General features: G+C 42.2%; 1 protein-coding gene across 1 annotated transcript; it reads left to right on the top strand.

The window, feature by feature from the left end:
- LUZP1 (leucine zipper protein 1) lies at window positions 1-25,816 on the top strand. Its single transcript, XM_082833329.1, has 4 exons — window positions 1-53; window positions 904-1,009; window positions 20,391-23,569; window positions 25,500-25,816. Exons 3-4 carry the CDS (start codon window positions 20,510-20,512, stop codon window positions 25,653-25,655), a joined length of 3,216 nt encoding a protein of 1,071 aa, XP_082689455.1. The 5' UTR covers window positions 1-53; window positions 904-1,009; window positions 20,391-20,509; the 3' UTR covers window positions 25,656-25,816.
- Window positions 25,817-26,201: the final 385 nt, after the last annotated feature.

The raw sequence follows: 26,201 nt of genomic DNA on the forward strand, positions 1-26,201 counted from the left end.
CAGAAGTTTGACCCAGATCTTCCACCTTCATTTACTCTTCTCCAATGTTAGGGGTAAGATTCAATGGGTTAGGAGGCTTTTCAGCCCCCCTGGAGAAAGTTTATTACAAAACCAGGGGTAAAGTTTGCAGACAGGCTCTGTTTTTGTTCTAATTGATATTGAGTAGTTCAGGGCTGTTTTGAGGACCAAGTCTAGAAGGCACCCCAGTGAGAGTCAGCATGATGACTTGGCTTTTTGTAGTTGGACAGACTTGGGTTTAAACCCTGCCTGTCACTTACTCACAAGCTGTGAGACCTTGGACAAGTCACTTGACTTGTTGAAATTTAGATTCTTCATCTATAAGGGGGTAACATTATTGTGTTATTGTCTGGTGTAAAACATAAAACATATTGCCCAGGGTGTGGTGGATACTTCACAGATGTTTGGTTTTATTATTTTTTTCCTTACGCATATTCCAGAACATCTTATTTTTAGTAGAATCCCAGCTTTAGCCCTAAGCAATTGTGTGACTCAGTCTTTCCAAGCTTTAGTTTCCTTCCTTAAAATGTGGGCATTTAACTAGTTGATTTCTGAGATCCTTCCTGAATGTAAGCTGTCATACGAATTTTTAGACTATTGGGGAATGTATAGGTCTGTTAATTTTAGGAACAACAATGTAGTCTATCCTGGGACCATATCATCCAGTAGGAAAGGGGAAGTCTCCTAGAGCCAAACTCCCTCTCTCCCCTGAGGAGAGAGATAGCCAGCTTCCTTCAGAGTCAGGATCTGCACGCAGATTCTCCCTTATCTCTTTCTGACACTGCAGTGTATGTGAAGGTCTTTGGGAGAGGCCTTTGGGTCAGCCCAGTCTTGGTGCAATTCATGTTTTACCTATCTTTTCCCTTCTGTTTATATTCTCTCCAGGTCAAGAGGCAACTGCCATTAAAAGATAGTGAGTGACTGTTGCCAAGACAACAAGCATCAGGGGAGCAGCCAGAAGCATTGACAGAAAGCCTAAATTACCTAAATGGTAAGTATGTTGTACAATGTTGTAGAGCCACACTGATAGGATTGGGTGGTTTCTGAAGTCTCTACAATTTTACCACCATTACAAGAGAGGGAGGAAAGTCAGTATTTGTTGATGACCTATTCTGAACCAAGTACTGTGTTAAGTACCTCACATGTTTTCTCATTCAGTCCACCCAGCCAACCTTCAGAAATAGGCCTAGCTACCATTTACTGAACACTTACTATATGCTAGGCATAGTCCTGTTCGACAGACATTATCTCCCTTAATATTTACACCAGCACTATGAGGTCAGTGCTGTTATTTTCACCACAAGGAAGTGAGCTTAGAGAGGTCAAATGACTTCTCCAAGTTCATACAAGTAGTAGATGGTAGGACTAGATTTTAAACCTGGGTTATTTTCATTGCACTATAATGCTTCTCTTTTGTGAAAGTTACTTTTTGGTTGAGGCAGTGACTGACAGCTAGTTCCTTTTCCTAGCCCTTTCCGGATTGTGTATGCCAGTATCTTATTGGTGTTGTTGACTGAGGCAGTGGAGAGTACTAATGAAATAGAAGAAACTAGAGCAGTGAGTGGCCAGAGGACCTAGTGGTCTTGGTCACCAGCAGTAGCTGTTTAATAGTTAGAACAAGGTTCTCTGGGAAGGAAGAGCAATGGGGCAACCAGAGAATGAGTCTGGGAAATGGGTTCTAGGCGTAGGAGTGATTGGACATAGGAAAGGAATCTTAGCAAGACCTCTCACTCTCATGGGAACCCCTCCTGGAAACAGGCATAGTTTGGGACAGGCTCTTCTTGAGGGAGTGGGAAACTTTGAGGCAAATTCTTGCCCTGTTCGTTGGTTCAGGTTTCTTGTTCTGTTCCTTTCCCTGGAGGATTTTTCCTACCCCAGGGAACTGGGGAGATAATGAAATGCATTTTTGGTTGGGTGGGGTGGCAGCCAGTATTCATTTGTTCATTGATCTTTCTGAGGGTACTTTAGTCTCTCTTTATTGGAGCACCAATGTTTTTTCAATATACTTGGTGAATTTGGGAGGGGGCAGTAATCATTTTCATCAACAAAATTTATTACACATACCTCTTATACATAGAGTGTTTTGCTATATACTGGGACTTATGTTCTGATGGTACCACTTACCACGTGGCTAGCACAGTTCTTGGAGCTAAGTGTCCAGCCTTAAACAAAACAGGAAAAAAATCCTTGTTCTCAAGGATTGTATTCTAATGGGTAGAAATATTTTAAAAAATGAATAGCTAGATGTAAATAAATAAGTAGATAAATAAACAACACCCGTAGGTGATAGTTGCTCAGAAGAACCAACAGCAGGGTAAGGTGGTAATAGGGAGTGATGGGGAGCTGAGAGATTGTTACTTTATGTAAAGTCATCAGGGAAGGCCTCTGATGAGGTGATATTTTAAGCCAAGATCTGAAAGAAGTGAGGAACACACCCAGGGAAATACCTGGGAGAAAAGCATCCCAGGCAGAGGGAACAGCAAATGTAAAAGCCCTGAGGTATCAGTGTGACTTGTTCTGTCCAAGTCCCGACAGGGCCGCCAGTGTGCTGGAGTGGAGTTAGTCGGGAAAGAGCAGTAGGGGATGAAAGCAGAGAAGTAATGGGACTCAGATCACCTAGGGCCTGAGAGCGGGGTTAAGACCTTTGGAGTGGATTTTATTTATTTAAAAAATATTTATTTGTTTGTTTGTTTGTTTGTTTGTTTGCTGCATTGGGTCTCAGTTCCAGCACACAGGATCTTTTGTTGCGGTGCGCAGGCTCTTCGTCGCAGTGCGTGGGCTTCTCTCCAGTTGTGGCGCATGGGCTTCTCTCTAGTTGTGGCACGCTGGCTCCAGAGCTCATGGGCTCTGTAGTTGTGGTGTGTGGGCTTAGTTGCCCCGCGACATGTGGGATCTTAATTCCCTGGCCAGGGATCGAACCAGCATCCCCTGCATTGCAAGACGGATTCTTAACCACTGGACCACCAGGGAAGTCCCTGGAGTGCATTTTATTCTGAGTGAGATGGGAGCCACTGGGGAGGGGACAGTGGAGGAGAGACATGATTTGACTTACGTTTTAAAAGGCTTATACTCTGTTTGCTCTTGGGGAACAAGACTGTGGAAGGTGGGGTAAAGTGGGCATCAGCGGAAGCAGGGAGACCAGGTAGGAAGCTTTCGCCTTTGTTAGGGCAGGGATGGTGGTGGCTCAGACTAGGGTGGCAGTGCTGTGTAGCCAGAAAGGAATGGTTTCTGGACATATTTTTTTTGAAGGCAGAGTCAAATTCTAATTCTCTCTGTAGAGATGTTTGATTTATCTGGAGTTAACCTCTAGGTCACATGGGCTTGAGGGTATCATTGGAAACTTGACAGTGATCTCTGGTAAAATTCTAAACCTGATTGAGCGAAGGATAAGAACACAGGGATGACCATAGAAATCACTAAGAGTAACTCAAGCTAACTGATAATTTTTTTTTCTTTAAGTTTTGCTGTGATTTTACTTAAATTGTAAAACCAGTACAAGTTTGTTATTGAAATATTAGAAAACAAAGGAAAAAAATCATACCATCCAGGGGTAATTACTATATATATAGCACTTTGATGTATATTAGGGCAATTTGTTTTTGAAAAGGTTCCTAGGCTGGGGGGTCAGGAATATGCTACAAAGGTAATATCTTAAGTGCTAAAATTAGGTATTTAGGTAATATCTTAGGTAATATCTTAAGTGCTAAAATTAGGTATTTAACATTTTCTCATGTGATCCTAAGACAAAGAAAATTTGGGGCTGGCTTGCATGCAAAGGATATACAAGTACTGATTAATGGATTGATGTTTATCTAGAGGGGTTGTTTTTAGTGGCATTCTGGAGGGCTGTTCTTGGTTATATTTTGTTTAACAATTTGAAAATCAATTTGGATGAAGATACAGAAGAGACATGCCTGTTAGATTAATAAATAGTGAGTGAATGCTTATAAACTGGAAGGTGTAGAAAATACTTAGACAATTGAAACTATTGATTGAAACCAACTTTCAAGTTGAAATAAAAAAAAAAGGTAAATAATGTAAGCTTAAGATGGACCAATCAACCAAAAATAGTAAACGAAAAATTTCAGATATAAACAATTTATAAGTTTTGAATTGCATGCTCTTCTGAGTAGCGTGATGAAATCTTGCTCCGTCCTCTTGTCCAGTTGACCCTTGAACAACGCGGGTTTGAACTGTGCGGGTCCATTTATATGCGGATTTTTTCTATAGTAAGTACTACAGTACCGCACGATCTGCAGTTGGTTGAATCTACGGATGCAGAACTCAGGATACAGAGGAACTGCATGTATGGAGGAACTGCCTCTATGAAGGGCCAAGTGTAAGTTATACATGGATTTTGAGTGCTCGGAAGGTCGTTGCCCCTAACCCTCACATTGTTCAAGGGTTAACTGTATAGGAAAAAACATAATACATAGAGGGTTCTGTACTGTGTGTGGTTTCAGGCATCCACCAGGGGTCTTGAAACATATCCCCCGTGGGTAAGGGGGGATACTCTATCTAGAGGTTTTAGGGCTGTGCACTTTTTGTTGGGGGAGGGCCTGTTTGAAAAGGCTTCAGAAAACTGCAGTGACAGATGATCACCGTCAGAATGGTGCAGGGGAGGCTTGGAAGGAAGAGGAAAAGGGAGAAAGGGGGAATTCTAAACTTGGTCCTCAAATATTACCGCCTCAGCCTCTGCACTTGCTGTGAGATTTCAAGGGCTTCTCTGTTGCACTCAACCATATCAGTTACCTGCTCTGCTCCTCCCCTTGTGCCTGTCGTGTCAGTACTGCTGAGTTACTTAAAGTTCCCCAAATGCAGCATTGTTTTGTTTGCCTGCCCTCCCTTCCTTCCTCCCTGTAAACAATTACTTTATACCCTTTATGTACCACTGTTCAAAGTGCTGGAGAGACAGCAATAAAAAATAGCTGCAAATACAAAAAAACATGTCTGATCTCATAGATCTTACAGTCTAGTAAAAAGAGTCACACGGTAAATAAATTCTCAAGCAATTAAGTGGTAAAATGTGCTAGGAAGGAACAAGTAGAATATCTTACCTTAGAGCTGTCTGAAGATGAAATGAGCTGCCTTGGGAGGAAATGAGTACCCTTCCTGTCATTGAATAGGAGCTGAATGACTACTTGCTAGATAATTTCTTCATTGAGTGGGAAGTTGGATCAGATGATCTCTAAATCCTTTCCAACCTGGAGAATCTCTACATACTAGTTGGGCTCCCAGCCCTGAGGTTTGCATATCTAAAATACATGAATTTGTGATTCTGGGAAAAATCTTTTTAAGTCCAGAAATTAAATAGAAACACTCAAGAAGTGCTGGTGAGATGTGGACAGCTGAAGGTTTTAAGACAGGTAACTAGAAATTGTCAGGAGGAAGCTGCTTTAAAATAGTTTTCCCATTTTCCTTTAGATCAGGGACTGGCAAACTGTGGTCCAGAGGCCCACTGCCTTTTTTTTTTTTTTTTTGCGGTACGCGGGCCTCTCACTGTTGTGGCCTCTCCCGTTGCGGAGCAGAGGCTCCGGACGCGCAGGCTCAGCGGCCATGGGTCATGGACGCAGCCGCTCCGCGGCATGTGGGATCTTCCTGGACCGGGGCACGAACCGGTATCCCCTGCATCGGCAGGCGGACTCTCAACCACTGCGCCACCAGGGAAGCCCTCCACTGCCTATTTTTGTAAATAAAGTTTAGTTGAAACACAGCCATGTCATTTGCTTATGTATTGTGTGTGGCTGCTTCACACTACAATGGCAGAGTTGAGTAGTTGGGACAGAGACCTTAGGCCTTACAAAGCCTAAAATATTTGCTATCAAACTAAGTTGTATACTTATATGGATACTATCAAATTTTACAGAAAAAGTTTGCTGATCCCCTACTTTAAATGACTGTTGGGAACAGGAAGTGAATCATGGCAGCTGTGTTGGGGGAAAGGGCAGGGCAAGTTTGATTCTGTACTATTTCAGACCTTCCTGGCCCACTAGGACAGGAAAAAGAACCAGCCTCCAAAATGCTGGATAGGGCCACTTGGAACTGGGTTCAAGACCTTTGGCAGAAAGGAGGTCTGAATGAGAGACAGTGATATATCTTTCTAGTATGAGTTGGAACTGAGTTAGACACTGGTATGTGTGTTGGGCGGGGGGAGGAAGTTGGCATTAAAGAATGGACTACTCGTCCCTTTCTTCACTCTCCCATGATTTCTGAGGCTTAATATAAACAATTTCCTTCCCACACCCCACTCTTGGGTGCAATTAATCACTTCTTCTGAGCTTCTAGTGCACATATGTCAGGTGGTGAAATGTACTAAGTGAAAAGAAGCAGAGTGGGTGCTATGTTTTGTGAGATGGTCAGGGAGGCCTCTTTTTTTAATATATATATATTATTTTTATTTCTCACTTATACCTCAATAAAGCTGTTATAAAACATATATAATAAAAATATTAGGAAATAAATCCAGCAACATATAAAAACATAATAACACATAATCAAGTTTGGTTTATCCTGTGAATGCAAGGTTGGTTTAACATTTCAAAAAATCACTTTAATTCACAATATTAATTGAATAAAGGAGAAAATCAACATGATCATTTAAGTTGATGCAAAAGAAAACCATTGGATAAAATTCCACACCCTACATGATTAAAAAGAAAAAAAAAATCAGCTAATTAGGAATGAAGAGGTACGTCCTCAATCTGATGAATGACATTTACCGGAAAACCTCTAGTAAACATTATAAGTAACATTGAAATACTGAATCCTTCCCCCACCCAAGGTCAGTAGCAAAGCAGTATGTCTACTCTCATCATTTTACTTCAACATTGTATTTGGGGAAAATAAATGTCTCACAATTTGGAAAGGAAAAGGCTAAATAGTCATTATTTGCAGAAGACATACCATATGTGTAGAAAATCTAAAGGAATCTGCAACAGTTACTAGAAATGATAAGTGATTTTAGCAATATCACCTAATATAGTTAGTTAATGTGTTTTTTTTCAGGTGCACATACTTATTTTTAAAATAAATGTATTTATTTTTATTTATTTATTTTTGGCTGCATTGGGTCTTCGTTGCTGCGCGTGGGCTTTCTCTAGTTGCAGTGAGCGGGGGCTACTCTTCGTTGCGGTGCATGGGCTTCTCATTGTGGGGGCTTCTCGTTGTGGAGCATGGGCTCTAGGAGCACGGGCTTCAGTAGTTGTGGCATGTGGGCTCAGTAGTTGTGGCTTGTGGGCCCTAGAGCGCAGGCTCAGTAGTCGCGGCGCATGGGCCTATTTCCTCCGCGGCATGTGGGATCCTCCCGGACCAGGGCTCGAACTCATGTCCCCTGCATTGGCAGGCAGATTCTTAACCACTGCGCCACCAGGGAAGCTAGGGAGGCCTCTTTATTTATTTATTTATTTTTTGCGGTACGCGGGCCTCTCACTGTTGTGGCCCCTCCTGTTGCGGAGCACAGGCTCCGGACGCATAGGCTCAGCGGCCGTGGCTCACGGGCCCAGCCGCTCTGCGGCATGTGGGATCTTCCCGGACCAGGACACGAACCCATGTCCCCCTGCATCGGCAGGCGGACTCTCAACCACTGCGCCACCAGGGAAGCCCCTCTTTATTCTTATTTTATAATTGGTTCTAGCTTTCTGATTCTTGAAGTCAAGGGTTGGGTCTTAATGATCTCTCTCTAGCACTTGGCAAAATGCTGGGTGCATTACAGATGTTCCATAGATGTCTACTAAATAAATGCATTTTACCTGGATAAACATACTTGATGGGGAGTGCAGGAAGACTGGAAAGAGAGGCATCTGTCTCTTCCCTTTGTGGATGGTCCTGGAGGCAGCAAACATTTCTTTCTCTGGCTGTGCTTAGGGCCAAAAGGTCAGAGATAAGTGAAACTCTCACCTCATTTTTGATCCATTTCCTTATTTATTACCCTGGGTAGAAGGGCTGATTTTAGTGAGTCTCTCTTTTGAGGAGGATTCTGCCTAGTGAAACTTACCTTAGGTATGCACAGGACTTTTCAAAGAGATTTTGCTGACTTTAACTTTTGCTGTGAGGTAGGTGGGGTTGATATTCTTTTATTTTTTCAGAGGAAGGGTCTGAGACATGAAGAAGATAAATGACTTGGCCAAACACGGTAGCATTCTTAAAGGAATATGGTCTTTGGAACTAGACTTGGGTTCACCATCTGGCTGTCGTTACTAGCTGTGTGACCTTGGGCAAGTTTGAGGGTACCAATCCCATAAGGTTATTGTGAAGGCTGAGTAGAATAATAGTAATAGCTACTGTTTGTTGTGACTTATGTGCAAGGCATTCTGCTAAGTGCTTTACATGCCGGGGGATTACATATTGTCTTTGGATGAGAAAACCTCAGAGAAGTAATTTGTTCAAGTAGATAGATCTGGGATTCCTAGAGAAAGCATGTATAGTAAGTCCTTACTATATTGTCTGTAGTATAGTCATGCTCAATTTGGGGTTGTCCTTTATTTGTTCCCTTTATACCTTTCTGTTTTTATTGGTCTATGTATAATCAGAATGCCTCACTTTGTAAAAATGCTCAAGAATTTGTAGGGAAGTGCTTTTACACAATGGGAAGAGTCCTGGGTAGAGTCAGGAGACTAAAGTCCTTGCTAAAGTCCTTGGCTAAGTTGTTGGAGAAATATTGAGTCTCAGTTCCTTCATTTTTAAAATAAAGGGATTGGGCCAAACAGGTAGTTTTATTTTAAATAAAAGCGGTAGAACTCTTTCGTGAGTCATTGGGGGAAGACCAATATGTTAAGAAGCTGAAATCGGTTGCTTTGGTTGACTGAGTGAGAGAGGGAGCCTGACTCAGCCTGCTCAGACCTTCGCCCCTGCTCTCTTTTCCCAGGTGACTCTGGAAGGGGTTTGCTCAGTCTGGTTTGAAAGTCAGTGGACTAAATGATCTTTTAGCTGTGTTTTGGCTATGAAATCCCATTCTAAGGAGTGGAAGAAGATCCAGAAATATTTTCTGCTTCAACACTTCCTCCAATAATTAGAACCTCTATGAGTGGTGTGGTTTTCTGGTATTTATGTCATATTTCCATGGCATAGACCTGAAAGCCAGATGGGTCATTGTCCAACGGGAGAAGCACTGTGCAAGTGGCTTGGGGCTTGGGACGAGACCTTTCAGAGCATTACCACGGGACTTGATATCTGTGCTGCCTGTATCTGTTATTGTTAGTTGTTTTCTCCATTTGTAATCCATGAGTAAGTAGCTCCTCGACATCATTTTTATTATTTTCTGTTAATGGTTAGTGCCAAAGGGCTGACCAGCCATTTAATAATTAGGGGGCTCATTCAGCCCTATTCATTCATTGAATTTTAAGCATTAACTTATGTGCTAGGCTTCCTGCTGGGTGCTGAGAATACAGTGGTGAAAAAGAAACAAGTTGGAGAGATAAAATGAATAAATAAAACTTGAATACATTGTGATAAGTGCTGTGATGGGACCAATACAGCAGACTAAAGCGCAAGAAAGAGGCGCCCTGATCTAGCCTAGGGTTTCAGGAAGGAGGTGCTCCAGGAGCTTCCAGGAGGAGGTACTGCCTAAGGTGGGATTTGAAAAACTGAAAAGGAAGTATCAAGCTAGTGAAGGCCTGAAGGTGAGAGAGAGTGCAAGGTTTGTGGAATGTCGAGAGTGAAGAGCTACGCGGAGTTTGAAGACGAGGCTGAAGGGGTAGGCAGGGCGGGTCGTTAGGACTTCACATGCCGTGTGGGGAGTGTAGGCTTTGTCCTGAACAATAAGGCCCTTTAAAGGATTTTGAGCAGTGGCGTGTGATAACTCTTTTCTCTATATATTTCAGTAAGTATTTGCTGTATATTCAGTGAGTTTCGCTTTTTCATTCCTTGTGCTACCCTGGTTGATTCACATCAGAGTCTTGAACAGAACATATAAAATTGGCACTAAAAGCCAAATGAATAAAAAAGCAGTGTAATTCCTGGACTCTGCTAATTCAGAAATATCATTTATAGATGGGGCTGTACTTAAGTTTAACATTTTCCTCTCTAAGAAAGAGATTTGTTTATGTAGTATAAATAAGACTTGTTGAGGAGAATGTCTGTTTGGGGTAAGCTGTTTTTTTTTTTTAAACAACTTAAGATATAATTTATGTATCATAAAGTTCCTCTCTTTAAAGTATACAATTTAATGACTGTCTAGCATACTTATGAGGATAAGCTGTTTTAAAGCTCTTTGTATTATAGAAGCATCATTTGTCCTCCAATAACTGCTATGCCACTACAGATCTTTTGTATCTACTCATTTAAAAGTGGTTTATGGCTCCTACTTTTAGTTCAGTCCCCCATCCCCTCCACCCTGTGTATAAAATTGGTAGTTAAGGGGCTTCCCTGGTGGCGCAGTGGTTGAGAGTCTGCCTGCCGATGCAGGGGACACGGGTTCGTGCCCCGGTCCGGGAAGATCCCACATGCCGCGGAGCGGCTGGGCCCGTGAGCCATGGCCGCTGAGCCTGCGCGTCCGGAGAGGCCACAACAGTGAGAGGCCCGCGTACTGCAAGAAAAAAAAAATTGGTAGTTAAGAATTTTTTTTTTTTACTGTACCACTAGGCAAAAGGCCAAAAACAAGGTTTTTTTTGTATGTAGGAAAAGTAGATGGGAATAAGGGAAATGGTTTCTTTCTTATAAAAAATATATAGATGTAGGGTTTTTTTTTCCTCTCCATTTTTGGGAATGAGGAAGCTTGTAAGCTGGAAAAAGGAGGAGAAGGGGAGACCAAAGGAGGCACAGGTGAGAAGAGACAGAGAAAGACAATACCCAGGGAAGCCAAGTGGTGGAGAGGGAAGAATAGTCAGGGAGCTGGGCGATGGAGAGGCTGGGAGGGAGGCAGGCCCTGTAATTTCCAACGCCCCGGAGGCCTTGGTGTTTTTTGAAAGCTGAGCATGGACTCCACCTGGTGGCTCTAGGCTTTAAGTGCAGTTGATGGAGGAGATCTTGGGGTTTGAGAGAAGTGGCATTTAGCATCTCCTCAAATCCTGCTTAAGGTCGTTTCTCTTTTGCCCTGAGCTTTCTCATGGGGTCATTGTTGAGTCCATTTTTCTCTCAAATGGAGGCTGTTTTTCTCTTATGGCTCAGACCTTGTTCCCTCCATCCTTTCTCCTAGGTTTAAATCTAATATCAGACTGCATCACCCAGTGCCCTTATTGTTGCTGTCATATTGAACCCCAGGGTCACTGCCTCTCATTTCTCGATGACTATAGTTTCTTGTTTAATGTCACAATTTGCAGCACTAGTCCTGTTAATTTGTGGGCTTTCAATGTACAATTCAGGAATCCTTGCAACATCTTTGCCTCTCAGTATTTCTCTCTTCCAGTGATCTCACCCCTCTCTGTAGCTGGCATTCCCAGAATCATACTTTAGTTTTTTAACTTACAAAAAGTTAAGACTACTTTTTTGGAGCAGTTTTCGATTCACAGCAGAATTGAGGGGAAGGTACAGCAATATCCCATATACCCCCTGTCCGCTTCCCTCCTCAGGTTCCCCCCCATTATCAACATCTCCCATGTACATTTGTTACAGTTGATGAACCTCCACACACATCATGTTCACCCAAAGTCCATAGTTTGCATTCGGGTTCACTCTTGGTGTTGTACATCCTGTGAGTTTGGACAAATGTATAATGACATGTATCCACAATTATAGTATCATACAGAGTAGTTTTACTGCCCTGAAAATCCTCTGTGCTCTGCCTATTCATACCTTAGTTCTTGACATTATCAATTACTGCAACTCCTTGATAATTTCAATTCCCTGATATCCCTCTCTGATTACCGTCTCCTATCTTTCAAGCTCATTCCTCCTAGTACCCTGACTCCAACAATCCTTCAATCCTCATTGGTACCTTCAATTCATTGGTCCTATTACATTTTCACTGTTCTTCACATGTTCTTGATGTTCGTGTTTCTCTTTACTGAAGCTCCCTTGTGCACACCTATAATTTCCTCACTCTTTTCTTGCTTTGTTACATTTGCAAACTTCCAACCCTGTTTTCAGTCCAATTCTCTCTCTCTGTGCCTTCACCTGGTCAGCAGAACAAGACTGAATATAAAAATACAACCTTGCTGATTGGTTTCACTTTAAATCATAACCATGAATTTCAAGTGGTCCCTTAATGTTGCCTGGCAATCATTCTATTTTCCATTCACCTAGATGACCATTTCTGAAACCTGTACTACTCTACCCCCTGCCCTTGTCATCATTTTAAGATGATGATCTTGCTTTCTACTTCAGTGAAAAAGCAAAAACAGTCAGAAGAGAACTTTATTAGACTACTACCACCACACCTTCCTTCCTACCTACCCACTAACACTTGTACCCATATACTCTGCCTTCCTGCCTCCTATAGATGAACTGTCTGTGCTTTTTTGGTTGTTTTTGTAATAATTATTTTTAAAAATTTGTCTTATTGAAGTATAGCTGATTTACAATGTTGTGTTAGTTTCTGATGTACAGCAAAGTGATTCAGTTACGTATATATATGGTTTATTACAGGATATTGAATATAGTTCCCTGTGCTATACAGTCGGACCTTGTTGTTTATCCATTCTGTATATAATATTTTGCATCTTACCTGTGCTGCTATTGCTACATCATATGCCTGAGTATGTTTAGTTTTTTAAGAAACCACCAAACTGTCTTCTAAAAGTGGCTGTACCATTTTGCATCTTCACTAGCAAGGAGAGTTCCTGTGGTTCACATCCTTACTAGCATTTGGTGTAGTGGTAACTTTAAATTTGCATTTCCCTGATGACAGGTGATGTTGGAGCATCTTTTCATAAGCTTATTTGCCACCTGTAGGTCTTCTTTAGTGAAGTGTCTGTTAAGGTATTTGGCCCATTTTAAAATCAGATTTTCTTATTGTTATCAGATGTGTCCTTTGCAAGTTTTTTTTCCTTCAGTCTGTGGCTTGTCTTCTCATTCTCTTGACATTGTCTTTTGCAGAGCAGTTTTTAATTTTAATGAAATTCATTTTATCGATTACTCCTTTCATGAATTGTACCTTTGGTGTTGTATCTAAGAAGTCACAGCCAAACCCAGGGTCACTAGGTATTCTCCTTATGATATCTTCTAGGTGTTTTATAGTTTTATCTATGACATTTAGGGCTGTGACCCATTTCAAGTTAGTGTTTGTGAAGGATGTAAGGTCTGTGTCGATATTGATAGTTTTGCACGTGAATGTCCAATTTGTTCTAGCACCATTTGTTGAAAAGACTGTCTTTCTGTTGTATTGCCCTTGCTTCTTTGTCAAAGATCAGGTGACCATATTTCTGTGGGTCTATTTCTGGGCTCTCTGTTCTGTTCCATTAATCTATTTGTCTTTTCTCTCACCAGTATCACACAGTCTTGAATATTGCAGCTTTTATAGTGAGTCTTGAAGTTGGGTAGCATCAGTTCTCCAACTCTGTTGTTCTCCTTCAATATGGCATTGGCTGTACTGGGTCTTTTGCCTCTCCATGCAAATTTTAGAATCCATTTGGCTATATCCACAAAATAACTTGCTGGGATTTTGATTGAGATTGCATTGAATCTAGAGGTCAAATTGGGAAGAACTGAGTTTGGATAATATTGAGTGTTAGAATCCACGAACATGGAATATCTTTTTATTTATTTAGTTCTTCATCAGAGTTTTGTGGTTTTCTTCATATAGATCTTGTACATATTGTGCGATTTATACCTGTGTATTTCATTTTAGGAGGTGCTAATACAAGGGGTATTGTGTTTTCAATTTTGAATTCCACGTGTTCATTGCTGGTATATACAGGAAATTGATTGACTTTTGTATGTTAACCTTATATCCTGCAACCTTGCTATAGTTATAATTGCTTATTAGTTCCAGTTTTTTTGTTGATTCATTTAGATTTTCTACATAAGACAGTCATATCATCTGTGAACAAAGACAGTTTTATTTCTTCTTTCCCAATCAGTATACCTTTTCTTCTCTTTTCCTGTCTTACTGTGTTAGCTAGGACTTCAGTAAATTTTGAGAAGCTGTGATAGGAGGGGACATCCTTGCCTCGTTCTTGATCTTAGCGAGAAAGCTTTGGACTTCCCACAATTAGGTATGATGTTATCTGTAGGGTTTTTTGTAGATGTGAGGAAGTTCCCCTCTGTTCCTACTTGGCTGAGAGTTTTTATTATGAATGGGTATTGAATTTTGTCAAGTGCTTTTTTGCATCTATTAATATGATCATGATCATGTGATTTTTCTTCTTTAACCTGTCAGTGTGGTGGATTTCATTTATTGATTTTTGAATACTGAACCAGCCCTGCATACCTGGGACAAATCACGCTTAGTTGCGGTGTATAATTATTTTTATACAGTGTTGGATTTCATTTACTAATATTTCATTAAGGATTTTTATATCTGTGTTCATGAGAGATATTGGGCTGTAGTTTTCTTGTAATGTCTTTGCTTTTGTTGTTAATGTAATGCTGGCATCAAAGGACAAGTTAGGAAGTATTCCCTTTGCTTCTCTTTTTGGAAGAGGTTGTAGATACTTGGTATAATTTCTTGGTATAATTTCATCAGTGAAATGATGGGCCTGGTGCTTTCTGTTTTGCAAGGTTATTAAATATTGATTCAATTTATTTAATAGATACAGGTCTATTGTGTTTTTCTTCTTGTGTGAGTTTTGGTAGATTGTGTCTTTCAAGAAATTGATTTCATCTAAGCTATCAAGTTTGTGTGCATAGAGTTATGCATAATATTCCTTTATTATCCTTTTAGGGTCCATGGGATCTGTAGTGATGTCCCTCTTTCATTTCTTTTTTTAAAAAAATATTTATTTATTTGGTTGTGCCAGGTCTTAGCTGTGGCAGGTGGGCTCCTTAGTTGCGGCAGGTGGGCTCCTTAGTTGTGGCATGCGAACTCTTAGTTGCGGCATGCATGTGGGATCTAGTTCCCTGACCAGGGATCAAACCTGGGCCCCCTGCATTGGGTTATTAGTAATTTGTGTTTTCTCTTTTTTTTTCTTAGCCTGGCAAGAGGCTGATTGATTTTATTGTTATTTTCAAAGAACCAGCTTTTGGTTTCATTGATTTTTTTTCTCTATTGATTTTCTGTTTTCAGTTTTATTGATTTCTACTCTAATTTTTATTATTTCTTTTCTTCAGCTTACTCTGGTTTTAATTTGCTCTTCTTTTTTCTAGTTCCCTAAGATAGGAGTTTATTGATTGTAGATCTTCATTCTTTACTAATATATTCATTCAGTGCTATAAATTTGCCTCTAAGCATTGCGTTTGCTACACCCCACGACTTTCGATAAAGTTGTATTTCGTTTTCATTTGGTTCAAAATACTTAAAACATTTCTCTTGAGATTTCTTCTTTGACCCATGTCAAAGAAGTGTGTTGTTTAATCTCCACATATTTTGGAATTCCAGCTATCTTTCTGGTACTGATTTCTAGTTCCATTCCATTGTGGTCTGGGAGTAGACATTGTATAGTTTCTTTGAAACTTGTTTGGGTGTGTTTTATGACCCAGAATGTAGTCTGTCTTGGTGAATGTTCCATGTGAACTTGAGAAGAATGTTTATTTTGTTGTTGGATGAAATAGTCTATAGATGTCCATTATATCCAGTTGATTGATGGTGTTGCTGAGTTCAGCTATGTCCTTACTGATTTTCTGCCTGCTGGATCTGTCCATTTATCATAGAGAGGTGTTGAACTCTCCAACCATAGTAATTGATTTATCTGTTTCTCCTTGCAGTTCAATCAGTTTTTGCCTCACATATTTTGATGCACATACACATTAAGGACTATTGTCTTCTTGGAGAACTGACCCCTTTATCATTATGTTATATCCCCCTTTCCCCTTGATAACATTCCTTGTTCTAAAATCTGCTATCTGAAATTAATGTAGCTACTCCAGCTTTCTTTTGATTAGTGTTAGATGGTATATCTTTCTTGATCCTTTTACTTTTAATCTATATATGTCTTTATTAAAATTTAAAGTGGGTTTTTTAAAAAAATAATTTATTTATTTTTGGCTGCATTGGGTCTTCATTGCTGCACCTGGGCTTTCTCTAGTCGTGTGAGTGGGGGCTACTCTTCACCGTGGTGCGCAGGCTTCTCACTGTGATGGCTTCTCTTATTGCGGAGCATGGGCTGTAGGCATGTGGGCTTCAGTAGTTGTGGCATTATTGCTATTATTATTTTGAAAAATTATCTGTTAGATAAATTAAGAATAGGAACAATTAAAAATTTTATTTTACTTGGACTTATTCCTTCTCTAATGCTCGTCCATTTTTTTTTAATGTGTTCTGAGTTTTTGACCTATATCATTTTCCTTCTTACTGAAGAACTTCTTTTAACATTTTTTGTAAGGTGGGTCAACTGGCAACAGGTCCCCTCAAATTTTATTTGTACTAGAAAGTCTTTACTTCTTCACTTTAGGAATTGACTTTTTTTTTAATTTATTTTTTATTTTTGGCTGTGTTGGGTCTTAGTTGCGGCATCTTTTGTTGTGGTGCATGGGTTCTCTCTAGTTGTGCTGCATGGGTTTTCTCTTTCTAGTTGTGGTACACAGGCTCCAGAGCGCATGGGCTCTGCAGTTGTGGCATGTGAGCTCCAGAGTGCATGGGCTCTGTAGTTTGCAGCACGTAGGCCCTCTAGTTGAGGCACACGGGCTCAGTAGTTGTGGCGCGTGGGCTTAGTTGCCCTGTGGCATGTGGGATCTTAGTTCCCAACCAGGGATCAAACCCGCATCTCCTGCATTGGAAGGTGGATTCTTTACCACTGGACCACCAGGGAAGTCCCTCTCCTTCACTTTTGAAGGATAATTTTGTAGGGTACAGCAGTCTACATTGGTGGTGTTTTTCTCTCAATATTTAAAATATTTCACTCTACTGTCTTGTCACTTGCATGATTTCTGAGAAGTCAGATGTTAATTCTTATCTTTGTTCCTCTGTAGGTAAGGTGTTTATTCCTCTGGGTTCTTTCAGGATTTTTCCTTTATCTTTGATTTTCTGTAGTGTGAATATGATATGCCTTGGTGTTTTTGTTTTTAGCATTTATCCTGCTTGGTGTTCTGAGCTTCCTGAATCTGTGGTTTGGTGCTGACATTAATTTGGGGAAATTCTGTCATTATTGCTTCAAATTTTTCTTCTCTTCCTTTCTTCTTCTGGTATTCCCGTTACATATGTGTTACACTTCTGGTAGTTATCCCACACTTCTTGTAGTTATCCCACACTTCTTGGATATTCTGTTCCATGTTTTTGCAGTCATTCTTTCTCTTGGCTTTTCAGGTTTAGAAGTTTCTACTGACATATCCTCAAGCGCTGAGATTCTTTACCAGCTGTGTCTAGTTTACTAATGAGACAAAGGCATTTTTCATTTCTGTTGGTGTTTTTGATCTCTAACGTTTCTTTTTGATTCTTTTCTGTAATTTCTATTTCTTTTCTTACATTACCCATATGACCTTGCATGTTGTCTAATTTTTCCATTAGAGTCTTTAGCATATTAATCATAGTCGTTTTGAATTTCTGTCTGAATTCTAACAGCTCTTCCATATCTGAGTCTGGTTCTGATGCTTGCTCTGTTTCTTTAAACTGTGTTTTTGTCTTTTAGTATGCCTTGTAATTTTTTGTTGAAAGCTGGACATGATGTCCTGGGTAAAAATAACTTAGGCAAGTAGGCCTTTAGTGATGTTGTGGTATAGTGTTGGGGAAGGGGAAGTATCCTGTTGTCCCATGATCAGGTCTTAGTTTTTTAGTAAGCCTGGGCCCCTGGGCTATGAATTTCACAAGTGCTTCTCAATGTCAGGTCCTACGTGCCACCCCTCTCCCTACCCCATCCCCTAGGTGGTACAGGATGGCTGGAGTTGGGCATATTCCTTCCACCATGTAGAAAGTTAGAGGTAGCTAGAGTTGGGTATTTTCCTTCCCCCAGGTTAGTTAGGCTCGGATAAGACTCTAATAGGTTAGACCCTGGTTTCAAAATGGTTAATTTACCCTCCTCCAGCTGGAAGCATGAGGGGATTTTTTCCCATCTTCACTGTGGGAACCTGGTACAGCTCCTGGAGGTAAAGCTCACAAAATGTGGTGCATCCCCCACCTAAGACTGAGACACCCTCTGTTGTTTTTGACTCCCAAAGTTGTCCACCCTGAGCCTCGAGAAGTTTGTCAGTTGCAGTTTAGGTTTTCCTACCCTGGTATTAGTTCCTGTGGAGGTTTCTACTCCTGCATTTCTGCTCTGGTAAATTGTGTTCTCTGTATCCACTCGTCTGTTTAACTTTGGGGGAAGCAGTTTTCTCTGTAACCTCAGTTCTCTGATGGATCTAAGAAGAGTTGTTGATTTTGTTTGTTCAGCTTTTTACTTGTTAAGAAGAAGTGATGACTTTAGAAGCTCCTTACATGCTGGACCAGAAACTGAAAGTATACCCTACCATCTCTATGTATTTTACTTCTTTTGTGCCTTAACGTTTTTAAAAATTATTTTTTATTTTGGCAAAAAATGCATAACATAAAATGTATCATCTTAACCATTTTTAAATGTACACTTTTTTAGTAGTGTTAAGTATATATACACACTGTTGTCCCACCAATCTCTGGAACATTTTTTATCTTGCAGAACTGAAAGATAAAAATGGTTCTATACCCATTGAACAACAAGTCCCTATTTCCTCTTTCCCTCAGCCTCTGGCCATCACCATTTTACTTTGTTTCTATGAATTTGACTATTCCAGGTACCTCATATAAGTGAAATCAAATAGTATTTGTCTTTTGTGACTGGATTATTTCACTTAGTATAACGTCCTCAAGGTGCATCCATGTTGAAGCGTCAGAATTTCCTTCCTTTTTAAGATTGAATAACATTTCATTGTATGTGTAAACCACATTTTGTGTATCCATTCATCCACTGATGGACATTTAGGTTGCTTCCACCTTCTGGCTCTTGTGAAAATGCTGCTATGAACATAGGTATGGGGACTTCCCTGGCAGTCCAGTGGTTAGGACTCTGCGCTTCCACTGCAAGGGGCCTGGGTTTGATCCCTGGTTGGGGAAGTAAGATCCCGCAAGCTGCACGGTGTGGCCAAAAGAAAAATTTAAAAAAACAGGTGTGCAAACATCCCTCTGAGATCATTCTTTCATTTTTTGGATATATATCCAGAAGTGGAATTGCTGGATCATATGATAATTAGTTTTTAATTTTTTGAGGAACCACCATCATGTTTTTCCATAGTAGCTATAGCATTTTCCCACCAACAGTGTACAAAGGTTCCAGTTCTCCACATCTGTACACTTTTTGTTTTTTGATAGTAGTTGTCCTTGGATATCATCTTTGGAGAAATGTCTATTCAAGTCCTTTTCCCATTTTTAAATCAGGTTCTTTTTCGCTGTTAAGTTGTAGAAGTTCTTTATATATTCTGCTTATTAATGCCTTATCAGATATATGATTAATATCTATTCTTAACAAGGTCTAAAGTTAGTTATAATAACACTGTCCTCTTCGCAAAGAATATAACATTCTAAGAACACTTGAATTCTGATTTCTCTCTTTATGATTTACATGTTATTATTGTTTAGTGTTTCAGTTCCACTTTGGGGAGAAGGAGCAGGATAAAACCAATCCCTAATTGATTTTTATTGTTTAACTGAATCAATCAGTGCTTGTGTGGGTTAATTTCTTTTCCTTCTTGCATCTAATACCTTCTTTAAATGATCAGTTTCTGTATTCTGAAGTACATCTATCAATAGTTTTTTCAGTGATAAACACTTAAATTTTTATTTTCCTTTTATTTGTTCTTAAAGTGTTTCTGACTAATTATATCTCTCTTTCATAGTTTCTCTTGGTATTTACTTCTAGGAGATTTACTTCTAGGTTAGTTATTTTCTCTTAGAACTTTTAAAGATGTTATCATGTCTTTTTTTTTGTTGTTATCATGTCTTTTATCTTCTTGATGTCCACTTAAAAGTTTCTGCTGAGAATCCAGTTCAGTTGTTATTTCTTCATAGACTATTTGCTCCCCCCACCCCTTACTGCTTTTAAAATATCTTGTGGTATTCTGCTGTATCCTTATGATGCTTCTAGGTGCAGATTTTATTTTTATCCTTCTTGGGTTGGACTTTGCTTCCTGAATATCGAACAGTTGGTCGTGTAAATGAGGCATTTTTCTGTGTCTTTTTGCCATGCTGCCATTGGTGGCATTCTTCATTAGGGCGAAACTAGGCATCAGCCATAAAGAACCAGTGTTTTCTTGCAGGTTTAGTCAAATTCAGTCAAACAAATTTCAACACCTGCCATGTTCTAGGCACAAGAATTACATATGGGAACTCTTTACAACTGGGAGTTGAAGTAGAGCTTTTAGATTTGCTGCCTGACATGCTTTCTGCTTTTCTTCTGTAGACTGATAATGGTCTCGAGCTGCCAAAGAAGGTTGTGGATGCCAAGAGAAAGGTAACCGTTTCTCATCCCCTCGAGTGGAATTGGGTGCCTCTAGGAGCCCACATTGGCTGGCAGTAGACATGGCTGAATTTACAAGCTACAAGGATACTGCTTCCAGCCGCCACCTGCGGTTTAAGTTACAGAGTCTAAGCCGCCGTCTTGATGAGTTGGAGGAAGCCACAAAAAACCTCCAGAAAGCAGAGGATGAGCTCCTGGATCTCCAGGACAAGGTGATTCAGGCGGAAGGCAGCAACTCCAGCATGTTGGCTGAGATTGAAGTGCTGCGTCAGCGAGTGCTGAGAATCGAAGGCAAAGATGAGGAAATTAAGAGAGCAGAGGATCTCTGTCAGCAGATGAAGGAGAAACTTGAGGAGGAGGAAAACCTCACCCGGGAGCTAAAATCTGAGATTGAGCGGCTTCAGAAACGAATGGCTGAACTGGAGAAGCTAGAGGAGGCCTTTAGCAGGAGTAAGAATGACTGTACCCAACTGTGTCTGAGCCTGAATGAGGAGAGAAACCTGACAAAGAAAATCTCCTCTGAGCTGGAAATGCTCAGGGTCAAAGTGAAAGAACTAGAATCTTCTGAGGACCGGCTGGATAAAACTGAGCAGAGTTTAGTGTCAGAGCTAGAAAAGCTGAAATCATTAACTCTGACCTTTGTAAGTGAGAGAAAATACTTGAATGAAAAGGAGAAAGAAAACGAGAAACTGATAAAAGAGCTCACTCAAAAATTGGAGCAGAACAAAAAAATGAACCGAGATTATACAAGGAATGCTTCTAACCTTCTGGAAAGGAATGACCTACGAATTGAGGATGGTATCTCTTCCACACTGCCGTCCAAAGAATCAAGAAGGAAGGGAACTCTGGACTATCTAAAGCAGGTAGAGAATGAAACAAGAAACAAATCAGAAAATGAAAAGAACCGAAATCAGGAAGACAACAAAGTAAAAGACCTTAACCAAGAGATTGAGAAACTTAAGACACAAATCAAACATTTTGAATCTCTGGAGGAAGAGCTTAAGAAAATGAGGGCCAAAAATAATGACCTTCAGGATAACTACTTAAGTGAACAAAATAAAAACAAACTCCTAGCCAGCCAGCTGGAGGAGATAAAGCTACAAGTCAAGAAACAGAAAGAATTAGAGAACGGGGAGGTAGAAGGGGAAGATGCTTTCCTGTCCAGCAAAGGCAGGCACGAGAGGACTAAGTTTAGAGGGCATGGGAATGAGGCACCTGTGTCCAAGCAGACACCCCGGGAACTGTCCCCTCAGCATAAGCGGGAAAGGCACCGAAACAGGGAATTTGTTCTCAACAATGAAAACTATCCTCTGAGCAACAGGCAGGTTTCCTCTCCCAGCTTTACCAACAGGAGGGCAGCCAAAGCTTCCAACACAGGGGCAGGTGCAGACAGTGGGACTCAGGAGACAAAGAGAACTGAAGATCGATTCGCATCTGGCTCCTCTCAGAGTGAAGGGAAGAAGTCCAGGGAACAGCCGTCAGTGCTTAGCCGCTACCCGCCAGCTGCCCAGGAGCACAATAAAGTTTGGAAGGGCACTCCCAAGCCAGGTACTGAGAGTGGGCTGAAGGGGAAAGTAGAGAAGACGACCCGAACGTTTAGTGATACCACCCATGGATCTGTTCCCAATGACATATCAGGGAGAGGTGACAAGGCTTCTGACACCTCCACCGAGGCCCTCTTTGGCAAGAGGGGGCAGGTGCCTGGCAATGGAAGTCAAATAACTCAGGCTGCAGACTCTGGCAGTTCTAAGGCCGTGGGCGCTCTGGCAACATCTAGAAGATCTTCCTCAGAAGGGCTTTCTAAGGGGAAAAAGGCTGCCAACGGCCCAGAGGCTGATACCAGTTTCCCAAATTCCAAGGCTCCACCTTTATCAAAGTATCCTTATAGCTCCAGAAGCCAAGAGAACATCCTTCAGGGCTTTTCAACCCCCAATAAAGAAGGAGTTGATCAACCCATAGCAGTTGTGATGGAAGACAGTAGTCAGCATGAGGCCCTGAGATGTCGAGTCATCAAATCCAGTGGCAGAGAGAAGCCAGACTCAGATGATGATATGGACATGGTGTCTCTTGTTACTGCCAAATTGGTAAACACAACCATTACTCCAGAGCCCAAGCAACAGCCCAACTCTAGAGAAAAGGCCAAATCCCGAGGGGGACTTAGAACCTCCCTCTTTGAGAATGATAAAGATGTGGGAACAGAAAATGAATCTGGGAAACCTGTCAGAGCCTCCACCAATGCCGTGGAGCTCCCAGAGGCCAATGGTGCCGGGGTAAAAAGCCAGCGGCCCTTTAGCCCCAGAGAGGCCTTGCGATCTAGAGCCATCATCAAACCTGTCATCATTGATAAGGATGTGAAAAAAGTCATGGGAGGATCTGGAACCGAGGCCACACTGGAAAAACAGAAGTCTACTTCCAAACCAGGGCCAAACAAAGTGACAAGCAGTATAACTATCTACCCCTCTGACAGCAGCAGCCCGAGAGCTGCTCTAGGCGAGGCCCTGCGGGAGAGGCACACATCCACCAGCAACATCCAGGTTGGGCCACCAGAGCTCACGTCGGTTAGTAACCATGTCAGCTCCCCCTTTGAGCTCTCCATTCACAAACATGACATCACCCTGCAGTTCACAGAAGCTGAAAGAATGGGAGATGGGGCCCCGAAGAACAGGCCAGAAACGGTGGTCTCTCGGAGCAGCATTATAATCAAGCCATCAGATCCTGTGGAGAGGAATAGCCATGCACCCACAGCGGAGACAATCAGGTGGAAAAGCCATAGTGGCCCCTTAGAAGTGGGCTCGTCAGATGCCAGACACGTTACTGTGAGAAATACCTGGAAGAGTAGGCGAGACTTGAACTCTTTAGAAGACCCCCCGACTCGAATAGGTAAAAATGTGGAATCTACCAACACCTACATCCAGAGATCTTCCACAGACTATTCAGACCTTGAACAGCCCAGCTCATACCTTTTTGAGCAGGGCACTCGAAGGGTAGGCAACTCAGGGGATGCCCCCGAGCTCTCCTCCAGAAGGACCCAAAGCAGCCTCACCGTGTCAGAGGTGCTCACTCGTCGGAATCGGGTAGGAGATACTGTCACGGCTGAAGCCTGGAACCACTTGGCAGGCATGGTAAGTCCCACTTCTTTCCCTCTCTCCTGTTCTCCTTCCACTTTCCCCTTTTCTCCTTTACTTTCTTTTTTGTTCCCCTCTGCCCTGGCCTGTGTGACTCAGGATTATGGAGACTGGGGCTGAGAAACACTGAATAGAACTGGGTAGTTCAGAGAACTGTTGAAAATAATGTGGATTTGGCCTTAAAGAAGAATGAAGTACCTTGAAGAAGGTATTTGGCAGAGAGCAGCATGCATTTCCAAAATCTTTTCCCCAATTTGTCTCCTTCATTTTGCCTTCACATATGAAGGCTACAAAAAAGGAGAGAGATGTGGCCTCTGTTCTCTTGGTTTGCCAGGGTCGCCAGAGGAGCTCCCCTTATAGCCCCACAGAGCAGTACCTAGAAGCACAAGAATCAGCTGCAGCTGTTGGGAGGTTCCGGGTTAAAGGAGGAAGCACAGTGGCTTTCTGTAGAGCAGAGATGGAGCCAAGGAAATGAGTTCTTTGGCTGCCTCAGTTTAGGCAGGTCTTTGCCAGCTGCTGGCATGTAGGGGCTGAGGAGAGCTGGGGCTTACACTGGGCCTACTTGGATAAGCTTTATGCCCGAGCATCACTTTTTGTCCCAGACACCTATGTAGCCCATTATGTCATCAGTCTGAGGGCAGGGCTGGTTCAGTGTGGCTTGTTACTGGATAGACAGATCTAGAATCTCTCCTTATATGAGGGTCAGAGTGCCAGAACAACATATGAAGGGGAAGCCCCCAGGAGTGTCTTTTAGATGTGAGTCCTGTGATGAAGAAAGATGTTTTTGACCTAGAGATTGTTCCCTTCTTTTATTATTTGTTTAAATATTTATTTTTGGCTGCGCCGGGTCTTAGTTGCGGCACGCGGGATCTTTCGTTGCGGTGTGTGGGCTTCTCTCTAGTTGAGGCGCGGGCTCTAGAGCATGCAGGCTTAGTTGCCCCATGGCATGTGGGATCTTAGTTCCCCAACCAGGGATCGAACCTGTGCCTCCTGCATTGGAAGGCGGATTCTTAACCTCTGGACTACCAGGGAAGTCCCTGTTCCTTTCTTTTAAAAGGCAGGTGGTGACTGTGTGTTAAGTTGAAAAGCCCTGAGTCTTTACAGGGTACTTTAAAGCACTTCCCCACCCGCTGTCTTATTCAGTCTCTCCAACAGCCCTGGTGTGTGTGGGGGGATATTATCCCTATTTTTTAGATGTAGAAATGGAGGGTCAGCGACACAAAGGGTCTCTTCACCAAGGCCGCCCAGGTGAATTACTGGAAGAGCTAAGATTTGAATCCAAGATTCTTGTCTCTAAATCCAATGCTCTTTTTTACCTTGCCAACCAGACTTTCTCACTCATTCTTTGATCTGCATTAGCTGGGGAGGAGCAACAAGAACATTAAAAAGGCAGAATTCTGGTAGAAGAGGAGCGCAGAGAAAGTTGGATGAAGCTAAAACTGTGTATGTCTGAGAAATATAGGGTGAGGGGCACATATGAGATGAGATATGGTAGGAAAGGTATATGTGAGCTTTTTGGTAGTCTGTAGGTGGGAAGTAGGATAAGAGCTGTCCAGCTTCCTTTTCATACTTCCCTGCCTCTCCAGCGAGCAAATGGCTCTGACCCTGAGAGGCCTGCAGCCTGCACGTGCAACACTCCAGTAATGCTGGCCCCTACTTGGAGGTCCCACTCCAGTGGCCCTGTTCCTGGTCCTGTCCCTTTTTAGGGCTCCTGTTCAGCTGTGAGCCTCCCAGTCTACCCTAGGAGCTCTCAGCAGCTTGGAGTTCGTAGGTGGAACTTTGATACTGGCCAGTCCTTTGCAGTTCTGCTGTGGTCGGTCTGCACCACATCTCCCTGTTAGAGAGGGCCATTGGGGTGGGGAGTGACGGTGTCTTATTATTCACTGTATTGTTCTCTGCAGCTGACTTTTGTCATCTGTTGGCACAGGAGGAAGGTGACGACTGCACACTCAGTGTCTACAGGCGACTGCACAACTCCCTCGAAAGGTCTGAACTGTCTGCAAAGCCGGGGCTGCCCGAGCCTGGGCGACCCCGGGCTGAGGAACGGTTACGGCCAAACAGGCCCTGTGCTGAGGAAAACTGAGCCAGCTGGTGAGGTCCGCTGTCTCCTCTGCTCCTGCTTCTCAGCTCTTGCGCCTTCCTGCCCTGTGAAGGAGCCAGGCTAGAAACTAGGCCTTGGCTGGGAGACTGGCAGAGAGCCAGGCTGTGGCTTCTTTTTTGCCAGTTGGCCAGAGGGAATCAGAAACTACAAGCTGGACATGGTCACCCAGGGCCAGCCTTCCCTGATGCATGAGCCTTCTCTCCTTGTCCCCGTCCCCCAGGTAGGATGGGCCACTCTGGCCCCCACATGAGGAAAGACATAGAAACCCCTTGTATCCCCGCCACACAACAGCAGCCAAATCTCTTCTCTGCTCCTTGGTGGGTTCTGTGTCATAGGGCAACCCCTTCTGTGGTTAACGTTCTGATTTCTTAGTCTCTTCACCGCATCCAGTTCACTCCTCATTTGCCCCAGGGGCCTGTGCACCCACCAGCCATCAGCTCCATCTAGGGGGTTCCATTTCTTCCCCTGTGGAGTTCCTCAGACTTTTACAGGGGTTTATGGAACTACCCTTTAGGTTGAAGTTTCTCT

The sequence above is a fragment of the Leucopleurus acutus genome (genome assembly GCF_964270905.1).
Source record: "Leucopleurus acutus genome assembly, chromosome: 2".
Lineage (NCBI taxonomy): Eukaryota > Metazoa > Chordata > Mammalia > Artiodactyla > Delphinidae > Leucopleurus > Leucopleurus acutus.